The following is a 12382-nucleotide window of genomic DNA, read 5'->3' as shown; positions in this document are numbered from 1 at the left end:
TGAGTTAATCATCTATACACTGTTAGTGTAAAGTTTTTTTACACTGACAACCAATCATATTTCTTAATAATGTCATGTCATTTGCTCATTTAATCAAATAAAAGTAAAATAAAATAATTTAAAAGATATGATTAATTACTAGTATAAAAATTTTTACACTAACAAGCGTATAGATAATTAATTTTTAAAAGATTATTGTACAAGTCGAAATCACAAATAGTTCTGTTTAATTGAAGTTTTACAACTAATTCATAGGATTCGTGAAATCTTATCGGAGAGAGTTGTCCACCAAATGTAAAAAAAATAGTGTTAAGAAAATTCGAATACACATTCATGGAGAAGGTAAAAATTTAGATAAAATCCTTAATCACTTGTGTCTATCCACATTTTATTATTATTATTATTATTATTATTATATTATATTAATTGATATTCAAACAATAATAGTAAAAGAAATTGTTTAATGTTGTTGTGAAAAATAGTTTCATCATTTGAATATAACAAATTTGACCTCTATATGTTTGTGGGAATATATATATATATATATATATATATATATATATATATATATATTAAATTCATATTAAAAATGTTCAAAATATTTTTAACCAATGATTAAATAATATTATTAAATTATTATCCTATCCTGAAAGTTGTTATTTTTAGAATAAATTTTTTACTAATTGCGAGATTTTTTTGTTATATTTTATAAAAATAAGGTTAAAATATTTTTTTAGTTTCTATAATTTTACTTCTTTTACATTTAAAATATATGTTTTTAGTTCTTATATTTATAATTTTTTAACCATTAATATTCTTGTCACGTTTTTTATATAATGATGTGATAGATCTATTAATTGAATTTCGTGTGTTTGATATTGAATTTATTTTTACTGAATTTACTTCAAATTAATTATTTTAATGCTTCGTATTTTGAACTCTTACGTGCCACGTTCGTTGTTGAGAAACTTTTTATTTTACCTTAACAAAATTAAAGATTTCAATTACGCCAACACAAAATAACAATCTAACAAAAAGAAATTAACAATAAGGGTTAGAAGAACTAAAAATTACAAATGTATAGAGACTTAAAAAAACTATTTTAAACTATAAGATTAAAAAAGATTAAAAAAAGTATATAAACTAAAAATATTTATTTTAAATTACAAAAACTAAAACAAAAATAAGTAAAATTATAAAAACTAAAAAAATATTTTAATTTGATAATAATTTCTTACTAAGTAACAATATAAAATATTTTTCACATCCAGTACATATAAATTAAACTATTATAGAGTAAATGAAACAATTTGTTTATTGTTGACCAATCATCATCATTTTTTTTGGTTCGTCCCTGGAGTATCCAGGGCCGACAATGACTAATCTCCTCGCTAGGTTGAAGGCACCTCAAAGGGTGGGATAGCTGGCCCCAAGATTTAACGCGGCTGCATACACAAGGCAGGATTCGAACCCCTGACCTTGCTTAAGCGTGGATCAACCCCTACCGCTGAACCACACGCTTGGGGTTTGACCAATCATCATCATGAAAGAAAGCATTTATGATTTTTTTTAAAAAATATACTGAAATGGTAAATATAACAATAAAATAATTTTGTATCAAAAATTATACTGAAAAGGTAAATATAACAATAAAATAATTTTGTATTTACAGCTTGTAGATCAAATAAAATTATTTTTGATAAAAAATAATACAGTATTGACAAATTAAAAAATAATACTTGATTGAGAGGGGTGACAGAATTTTTTAAAAGTGATCAACTAAATTTTTTTTAAAGAAATCTTTAAGTGAATGAGGTAAATTAGTATAAAAAAAAGTTGCATAAAATTTGACTAGAATTTACAAACCTAATTTTCCATCTTAAGCACAAAACACAGAGTTGCGTGGAATATAAAAAGATATTTGAGCTTGTTAATTTTCAGTGTGAAAGAGAAAAAAATGTTTTAATCTTGTTATTATTACAACCCACACTATCTCTGCGCCTATTTATTCTCCCTCCTCAATTGTAGTTTTTTATTTAAAAATATTTTTTAAAATAAAAAATTGTTTGTTTGTTTGCATTTCAAAGCCAACTAACACCCTTTTCCTTTCTCTTTCTCTTTCTCTGTCAGAAGACTAAAAAAAAAAACCTCTGTTGTTGTTGCTTTGTCCGTTTTTCCTCTCCTAACCAGAGAGCGACCGCCGGCGAGCCTCACCTCGCCGGAAATTCGCTCTGCCCTCGCCGGAACCTCCATTTCTTCCGATTTCAGCTTCCAATTGCGATTCTTTCTGCACCCGCCGAGTCCTTTCCGCTTAACAATTCCTTGTTTTTCGTCTTCTTCGCGGGGAAGAGCGTCTGAGATTGCAATGCAGAGGGAGGGAGGTTCCTGTTGCGGCATAAAGCGTGGGATCTCTTGTTTCTGAAATTCCTATGTTGTGGAGCGTTTGAGAGATTCGGTTTTTTTTTGTCTGTTTCTCTTTGTTGTGGAGTTTCTGGATGAGGAGTGTGTTGAATTTTGTGGAGGAGAGGATTTTGGAGTTTTTGTGCTAGTGAGGCAGTGTTCAAATTGAGAAGGTGCGAGTTTTGTTTTCTTAGCTTGAAAAAAATGGGTAATAATTATGGTGTGTGTTTCTTATGTTTGTGTTTTGTTTTGGGGGGTTGAATGGTTTTTTTTCTTCTTCGGTGACGGTGGTTCTTATGAGTATATGGTGAGATGAGAATTTCTCTGGCGTTCATGTTTTTGATCTGTTGATGTTTTTTTTATTATAGCCTCTCTGAATTGTTTTCTTTTTCTCTTGATCTGTTATTGTTTGAGGCTTTTCCTGTGAAATTCCCTCTCCATCTGTGTAATTTTGTGGCAGAACCAAGGTGGGGTATTGTAAATTTATGCGAAATGTTTTTTTTATTTTTTTTAAAGGGTGAGCTGTTGTTGCAGTTCATATTTTTTTTCTTCATAATTTCCATGGAATTTTTTTTTTCTTCTTTCTTGTAATTTTCTAAATTTTCTTGGCAAGGAAATAGCCAAACCAAACCGTATTAGGTCGTTGGTAGGTAAGCAAAGAGCTTCTTTCTTTTCCTAATACCATCCTGCGTTTTCCTTCCTTCTGGTAGTGATTAGTTGAAGATGCAACTATTTGTGTCATAGTTTTATACTAATCTTTTTTAATTTTCCAATTGAATTTAGGGAGTGACTCTGGTAGGGTTTTCATTAGTCCTTTTTTCCACTCTTTTCTTTTTTGTTTGGAGGTGGGGTGTGTGGGGTGATAGTAAAGTTATAATTTTGTTATGATAGATGATGTTTTCTGGGTCTGAAATTTTCATTTTGCCATTAGCAGTGATGAAATGGATTTTCTTTGTTATCTGTCCTTTCCTTTGTAATGACCTTGAATTTCTGGCAGATGCTGAGGAATAGAGCCTAACAAAGCTAGCCAGCAAGGGAGGTGGTTTTTTGTATTTCCTGGACAAGCTGCAGGGATGCCTTCTGAAATTATGGAGAATAGGGGTGTTTCTGTCTCATCCCATTATTTGGATGACATTTCCTATGCTTCTGAGGTAGTACTAATTATTATGCTAACTGCCTCATCATGTTTTCTCAAATTTTATCATGACCTCTAGTTAATGATCATCCGTTTCATGAATATTTTACAGTCTAGGACTCCAGTTTTCTTTTGCAAAACGTCAATTAATTTGTTCTGTTCTCCATGACCTCAATGCTGGGGTTTTCTGACCATGTGTTGAATTTTTATTGGCAGAAGAATATTGGAATTCGGAAGCCTAAATCTATTCATGCCCATTTTCTACAAGGTGAGGCCAACCAACCAATTATTATTTGTTCAAAACGGTAGTGAACTGTTTTACCTTTGTTCCAATTGCATCATTAATGCCCCCAAACAGATTTACTAACGTATGGTTTAGATTCAGACCTTGAGTGAACTGTTTTACTTTTACACTCAGTTTAGAAATTGTAAGCAGCTATCATTAATGCCCCAAATAGATTTACTAACATATGTTTATTTTTGAAGAACCTTCCATGTATCTTTCTGTATACAATATATTTTTATTTGAAAAAATAAGGTATACAGAAAGATATATGGTATAACCTTATTTTATACCTATAATATATCTCTGAGGTCCCAATTGAAATGCAGTTGTAATTTCCAAGAAATATTTCTCCCATTTTCTGTTTCAAATTTCATATACATGTTTTGTTTGCATTCAGAATAAATGGTTGTCAATGTTGCTAACAAGTATCCTTAATACAAGTAATTATCTTGAATTCTGAAGCTGATATATTTATTTGACTTTATGGTGATTAGTGATGCTAATTGTTGATTTGTCTTTTAACACATAATCTTCTCACTCTCTGCCAAAAACAATATGTATTATTTTATTGCTTTTGGAATAATGAATATCACTAATCAATGTTGCAAGCACTTTTAAGTTTTAATGAGTAATTGACACCATCTAAAATTAATATTCTTGTTTCAGTTTGTGGTAACAATCTAATTGCTGCCTACTTTAATAAATTAATGTCTTATAATGAATGCATAAATTCAATGCCCTGTTTTTGCAACATTTTGATTGTGGTATATCTGGGATAATTAATGGTGTTTTAATGAATTTAGATGTTATGCTCTGCTAGACCGAAGCTTGTGTATGATTTTGGCATAAATATTATGTAGAATTTGCAGGTTTTTTTTTATCGTGCTAAGTTTGAATGTAGAAATAATGTAATATCACGTGTATCAATGTTTGTGTTTGTTTACTTGTGTTCCATTAATAAGCAGTTCACGTGCAGAACATGTAACTAATTTCTGGATAAAGTAATTTCTATATTCAAATTTTCAGGGATGAATGAAATGGAAGCATCACCTGGCAGCATTTTGAATACTTCATCACCCCTTGAAACAAATGCTAAAACAGGCTTGCCAATGTCTCAGAATCTATCTGGGGAAATTACAGAAGACCTACATTTTGGAGGAGAAGCAGGCTCTAAAGACATGCTGAAGGATTCCAGGGAATCATTGAATTATCAAAAGATATCATGGTCTACTGTGCAGAGGCAGCCAGCATCTAGCTCACATGGTTTGATTGGGAGCAAGATTGTCACCAATGCTGCCTCACGTGAAAGTAGTCTATTTTCAAGCTCACTGTCTGAGATGTTTAGCCAAAAGTGTAAGATTTTGTTTCATGCATGTTAAGATAATTGCACACATGTATTACTCTTTGTAATAATTTAGATGTGAGTTTCTATTGCATTCATTTGCTTGTGTATTGTCATTAGCAATTTAGCACAGCAGAATATATGCTAGTTGTCTTTTGTAATGTAGCAGGGCACAGAAGGGAACCTTCCCTCCACTAAAAGCATGAAACTAAGAAAAGTTATCTATTTGTTTTAGGTTTTGTGATTTTACTTTATTTCAGTTGATATCCTCACATGTCACTGTGTATATATGCTTATTTTATTGCAGTCAGGTTAATGGGGAATGGAGGGCTGTCTGATCAACCCATTACTGTTGGTTCCCTTCCCGAGGAAGAACCATATAAATCTCTTGAAGAAATTGAGGCTGACACTATTGGAAATCTCCTTCCCGATGAAGATGATTTGTTTTCTGGAGTCACTGATGAGTTAGGATGCAATACCCACACAAGAACAAGTGATGATTTTGAAGATTTTGATTTGTTCAGCAGCGGTGGAGGCATGGAGTTGGAAGTAGATGAACATCTAATTTCCGGAAAAAGAACTAGTTGTGTGGAGGGAAATCTTGAGTACTTTGGAGTTTCTGAGGGAAAAATTCCTTTTGGTGAACAATCTTCTAGAACACTTTTTGTTAGAAACATCAATAGCAACGTAGAAGACTCTGAGCTAAAAGCACTCTTTGAGGTTTTATTCTTTTATTCTGGTGGATGCTATCTTAGAGTTTTCATGAAGCATTTCATACCACTAATAATGGCATGTAAATGGATTATTTTGTTTGTTCTGGCAGCAATATGGAGATATCCGAAACATATATACTGCCTGCAAGCATCGTGGGTTTGTTATGATTTCTTATTTTGACTTAAGGGCGGCACAAAATGCTATGAAAGCACTTCAAAATAGATCATTGAGATCTAGGAAACTTGATATACATTATTCAATTCCAAAGGTATCATTATTAATAACTTCTCATGCATGCATAATTCCTTTTCCCTGTTATTATTTGGATAAAGTTATTATTTTTATTGTTCATCTTATAATCTTTTATTATTACTGTCATGTGTTTTGCTTGTCCAATTGCTTGTGTGTCTGTTTTTCATCCTTTGCTTATAGATATATCTCCATTTGATGACATATCAGGACAATGCTCCGGAGAAGGATATTGGCCATGGTACACTGATGATATCTTGTCTTGATTCATCTGTTTTGAATGATGAACTTAAACAGATATTTGGATTTTATGGAGAGATTAAAGAAGTAAGTTGTTCTTATTTGTTTTCATCCATTTTTGGTGTTTCTGATTCAAGAATAATACAAGCATTCTTAAATATTGTCTCTAATTGCAGATCTATGAATATCCACAATTGAATCATGTCAAATTTATTGAATTTTATGATGTCCGAGCTGCCGAAGCTTCCCTTCGTGCTCTGAATGGGACCTGCTTTGCTGGGAAGCACATCAAGCTTGAACCTGGCCCTCCTAGGATTGCAACATGGTGGCTATTACCACTTCTTTCTTATTTTGAATTTAATTTTCTTATCTATTTATATCAACTTTCGCAACTGTTTTCTACTTTTTATATGTTCCAATCTTGATCAATGTTTTGTAGATGAAGTCTTTATTTTTCATATTTATTCTAACCACCCGTAATAGTATTCTCACTTTTTAGAGGTTGATAGTGTAAAGCTGTTATCTTTACCTTGGTGGAAAAAAATACATCTTGACAAATGTGGAAACCTTGCTTTTGTAGTATGATGCAGCAGTCTCAGAAGGGACAAGATGAACCTGATCTTGGTCATAATCTGAGTGACAACTTTTCCTTAAGACATAAGGGTATGATTTTGTCTGCTTTCACTTGTTTTTTCTCCTTAAAGCTTAGTCTCACTATACATAACTTACAGCAGGAGTGTCATCTGGATTTATTGCTTCTGGTGGCGGCTTGAAAAATGGATATAATCAGGGATTTCATTCCGCAACACGACTACCTTTGAATGCTTTTGTTGATAACTCATTGTTTCATATGAATTCTAGCATGCACAAGACCACAAGAGGGGCATCTGCTGGAAAAGCATCTGGTGTTTGTGAGGCCAGTAACACTATTGATGCATTGAAATTTGCATCTAGGTTCCATCCCCATTCTTTACCTGAATATCGGGATAGTTTAGCTAATGGAAGTCCTTATAGCTTTTCAAGTACCATTAACATGGCTTCCAATATTGGAACTGGATCAACAGAATCAGCTGACAGCAGGCACATTCAGGGAATGAGCTCAACTGGGAATCTAACAGAGTTTAATGCAGGAGGTAAGTTTAATGTACTAAGAAAGCTTCATGTTATGCTTTCCTTTATTTGCAACAGTTTTGAAATGTTTCCTTGTTTAGAGAAAATTGTGATAAGGAACCAATTTGTTGTAAAGGTTCAACTCAAACTTATTGTTCACATCAAAAGGCATCCTAGGAATTTAAAACCTTTCAATAATGAGCATGACTGTTAATTTTAATGATGATACTAGGTTTTTCAACATTTTCATTCTTTTAGAAACACCCAAAAAGAAATTGTTATTTGAGAGGCTAACTATTGATCTAGGATTCTAGATAAATTTGGACTTGCCTGTCTGAGTATCTGAGATTAAGCATTCCAAATTGAATATTGGTCTTGACGTCAGTTTTTCTACCAGCTTGTTAGTGGTAGAAGGTGCTGGGAATTGTAGGCTGTAGCAATATCGGATATGGATTTAATAGTTCCGCACTAGAATTCTGAAATTTGACATCTTTATTTTATTTTGGACCTTCAGGAAATGGGAGCCACCCCCATCATGGACTTTATCATATGTGGAATGGCTCCAGCTTGCATCAGCAATCTCCATCAAATGCCATGGTTTGGCAGAAAACACCATCCTTTGTTAATGGTGCTTGTTCTCCATGTCTTCCACAGATACCAAGCTTTCCTAGAACACCGCCTCATGTGCTGAGAGCATCACATATAGACCATCAAGTGGGATCAGCACCAGTTGTTACAGCCTCGCCATGGGAAAGACAGCATTCCTACTTGGGAGAGTCACCTGACACTTCTGGTTTTAGATTGGGTTCTGTAGGAAGTCCAGGTTTTCATGGTGGCTGGCAGTTGCATCCTCCGGCTTCTCACAACATATTTTCTCATGTTAGTGGGAACGGTACAGAATTGACATCAAATGTTGGGCAGGGCTCTCCTAAGCAGTTGTCACATGTTTTTCCTGGGAGACTTCCCATGACTTTGGCTTCTAAACTTGATTCTACCAATGAACGAATGAGAAACCTCTATCCTCGTAGAAGTGAACCAAACGCTAACAACAATACTGATAAAAAACAATATGAACTTGACTTGGGCCGCATTTTGCGTGGGGAAGACAACCGGACAACACTGATGATAAAAAATATTCCCAATAAGTATGCCACTCATATCCGTATCTTTTTGTAAATTTTTGCTGCTTATACTGTCTTTTCATCCTTACTTGACCAAAGAACGTGATTATTAGTTTCATAGGCAAATGCTTATTTGGCTTGTACCCTTTTCATTTTGGTGCATTAACTAAACAAATTTTGTCTCTCTTTTGCTTGCTTACATGCCAGTGCTATTTGCATATACTTTTTAATATTGATTAATTGGTTTTCCATAACTGATTTTACAAATTTTGAATAACCATACAGACGATTTCTTTTGCACTGGTCTTTCAATTTGTCTCCTTTATTTTATATTTGTTTACATATTTTGGCAGGTATACATCAAAGATGCTTCTTGCTGCCATAGATGAGCAATGTCGGGGAACTTATGATTTTCTGTATTTGCCAATTGATTTCAAGGTAAGTATTTATTTGGAATTTCTTGACTCTTTCCTTAATTGAAGAAAATCTTAAATGTGTTTCTAAGTTTATTCTACAAATGGTTGCAGAACAAATGTAATGTTGGCTACGCATTCATCAATATGATTGATCCTGGTCAAATTATTCCATTCCACAAGGTTATTTGAAAATCCTTATATAATTCTAATTTGATTTATTTATCTGTGATATGAATTGTGAGTTCATCTGTTTGTTTTCGCTTCTTTATAAGTTGATATATCTAATAGATAAGTAATATTGTGCAGGCTTTTAATGGGAAAAAATGGGAGAAGTTCAACAGTGAAAAGGTAGCCGTACTTGCCTATGCCCGAATTCAAGGAAAAGCTGCTCTTATTGCTCATTTTCAGAATTCAAGCCTGATGAACGAAGATAAACGTTGCCGCCCTATTCTCTTCCATACAGATGGCCCAAATGCTGGTGATCCGGTAATCAGCATGTTCTTTTGTTGTGACTATTTTCCTTTTGCCAACTACAATGAATTATGGAACTACTATAGTACCCGACTACTAGTATTCCTCTCTGATATTTTGCTTTGTAAATATGATTTTATTGATGTTTGCATTAATGTTTTGGGTTGATGCAAGTAAACTGATGGTTAATTACAGGCTTTCTCACATCAAAACTTTTTGCCTGATATTTAATGTTAACATGCTTTGGGTATGGCAAGAAAGAGTTTCTTGAAGGAATACTTCATTTATAACAACTAAAGCATTATGTTTCTGACTTGAGTTGGCTTTAATGGCTACAAAATGCAATCTACCATTACGTGCATTTAACAGTCAGGGCTTTCCATTAAAAGGATATATATAGGCTTGCAACCTAATTGTACTTTTGGTACCTGGTTCTTCTTCTGATATTATATCCCTTGGACAATTAACTTAATCTGTCTCTGCAGGAGCCATTTCCCTTGGGTAACAATGTTAGAGTGAGGCCTGGAAAGTCTCGCATTAATGCTAATGAGGAGAATCGCAGCCAAGGGAATCCTTCATCTTTGGCAAGTGGAGAAGATTCTGGGAACGGAATGGAATCTTCATCAAGCTCTTCAAAAAACTCTGACTGATTTAGCATCATGCACTAACAGTTCAATGCTGCATGACATGTCAACTCCAATACTGTATATTTACATTTTCTTTTTGTTCGATCAAGCGTGAAAGGAGTTGGAGCCAGTAGGAAAGGGGGCTCGCAATTTTTTCCTATAGAGGAGCCTTGCAAGAGTTTTTGGAACTTGAGGTACATAACCAAATGAAGTCACTGATTCTAGTGTTTTCTTTATTTACCTAAAATTTTGCATGGAGTACTGCTACCATCTTACAAGTTTAGACAATGGCTTAACTGAAGCTTAAAATTTTGGCTACCTGTGAATGGACAAAGTGACAATTTGCAGTTCCCTTGAGATGATGGGGTTTCAAGGGTTCTTCGCTGGTTTTGTTTCCATTGTGATCTTTAATGTTCATATGTAATTTTGTTTCCTTGTATCCCTGGGCATTGTTATCATTATGGGTTTTGTTGTCCATATAATGGATTGTTGAGGAAAGACATTTAAATGGAACATTTTCTTCGATGGTACTAATTCAGATTTGCTGTTTCGTTTGTTATTTTTTATTTATTCTTTCGTCACTGCTTATACCTGTTATGCATGTTGGGTGTTATAATCATTGATTAGAAAAAGCTTAATTGAGCCTTAGTTACATGAAATGCATGTTAGGTATATAATATGTAGTGTTTAACATAAAGTTTTTTTTAACTTAGTTTTGTTAAGTAACTTAGATGAAGAGAGCTAATTTTGCAATTCTATGTTCGTATACATTGGCATTTATTCGTACGCAAGTGACTGGTGAGCTCCTTTATGCCATGACTGGCAGTATATTTTCTGCAACAAGCCCTGATGAAATGAGATTTGTTTTCTGTCTTTAGATATTTGGCTTTTCTTGGTATGATAGTGACACATCATTTTCTGGAGTTTCAAGTCTCAACATGTATTTTTTTTTATTTTAATTTTTTGACCATAAAGTGAAATCTGTTCAAAAAGTAGTGTAATGGTATTTACATTTCCAATATGCGTGAGCGCACAAACTTTACAAACACTAACCAGTGATACATAGTTTTGCTTTTTTGGTTTCATTACGTAGGTTAGCGCATAATGTTGTATAAAGCTATAAATATAATGCCTCTTATTTTATTTTGATAAATAGTAAGGTTTTACAAATGTATAAAATCGAACTTCAAGACTGATTTGAGATTTGGGAAAACAAAGTCGGAACAAAAACGTGGATTGTAATTTTTAGAAGTGCAATAATAAAAGTTGAAATTGGAATAAAATAAGCATGCTTTAAAAGAGCGTTATGCATGTCAAAGGAACCAAATCTAAAAAAATATGTCTATTGTAACATGAGATAAATTTAAGATATTATGAACCAAAATCTTCAAATAAGAATGTGAGAAATGTATCATTAAGATGTACAAAATGGTGAGGGCCTTAGGGGTGTCAGCCTCTCATTAGAAAACATTCCAAGATGAAACAAAAATACAAAGAAGTGTACACCACGAAAGGAAATTGTGTTGGGCCAGCTTAAGACGTACTATGTTTGTATTTTTGTTTTCAAAATATGAAATTGTCATGTCCTAAACAGGAAAAGATAATTCAGATTTAAGATAGAATTAAAGGAGCATGAAGTTTCCTAACCCTCTTGATAAATGGTTGATAATAACTACTTTAACAATTTTAAGCCACTTTAGTTACCCTAATAAATCACGATTCGACCATTGTGAGGCATAAAGATACAAGAATGAAGAATCGGCATTTAAGCTAAGTAATTATTGTTAAAGCATAAAAGTGAGGCCAACCTTATCCGAAATTCAAACACAGAAATTATTTATCAATTTTATCGATGACAAATTAAAACTTTTAATTTAAATTACATTTTTTAATATTTAATTAAGATTTTACTATAAGAATTTAAATTTGATTTCATTTGAACTAACAATTGTTAGTCGCGATGAAATGAACTATGAAATCTCGAACATGTTGTCTTTAAATTGTAAAATAATAAACAAAATTGAACAATCAAGTTTGTTGGTTAATTTGTGGGGTTTTATTGTTTCAAACATTTGAAATTATTCAAAGTAAATTTATTTTATTTTTTAATATATTATATAGATTTTTTCTATTATCTAAAAAATAAAACGGGAAGTCGTTAACAATTTGAATTTCATTCGAACACAAACAAGTGTAAATATATTGTCATTCAATTAGATATTATCATGTAATGATAAATTTATTATTTTTTATACTAATTATTTTAAAATTT

At 32.7% G+C, this 12382-nt stretch overlaps 1 protein-coding gene across 3 annotated transcripts; it reads left to right on the top strand.

Moving 5' to 3' along the window:
- Positions 1-2075: 2075 nt before the first annotated feature.
- On the top strand, positions 2076-10669 carry LOC109793571 (protein MEI2-like 4). Of its 3 annotated transcripts, none has more exons than XM_029270385.2 (15): positions 2076-2573; positions 3398-3551; positions 3755-3803; positions 4848-5174; positions 5471-5883; positions 5987-6145; positions 6337-6453; positions 6543-6691; positions 6947-7029; positions 7098-7499; positions 7991-8621; positions 8951-9035; positions 9125-9193; positions 9320-9499; positions 9970-10669. In XM_029270385.2, the coding sequence occupies exons 2-15, from the start codon at positions 3474-3476 to the stop codon at positions 10132-10134; spliced, it is 2907 nt and encodes a 968-aa protein (XP_029126218.2). In that variant the 5' UTR covers positions 2076-2573; positions 3398-3473; the 3' UTR covers positions 10135-10669. The 3 variants fall into 3 exon arrangements, with proteins under 3 accessions (XP_029126218.2, XP_020208629.2, XP_020208628.2); XM_020353040.3 differs by having other exon boundaries at positions 2077-2573; positions 3752-3803; positions 7101-7499; XM_020353039.3 differs by having other exon boundaries at positions 2077-2573; positions 3752-3803.
- The last annotated feature ends 1713 nt before the right edge of the window (positions 10670-12382 follow it).

Source organism: Cajanus cajan, chromosome 6 (assembly GCF_000230855.2).
Source record: "Cajanus cajan strain Asha chromosome 6, NIPB_CcT2T_4, whole genome shotgun sequence".
Taxonomy (NCBI): Eukaryota; Viridiplantae; Streptophyta; class Magnoliopsida; order Fabales; family Fabaceae; genus Cajanus; species Cajanus cajan.
Note: the sequence above shows the minus strand (reverse complement) of the source record. Positions and strands in the feature narration are given on the sequence as shown.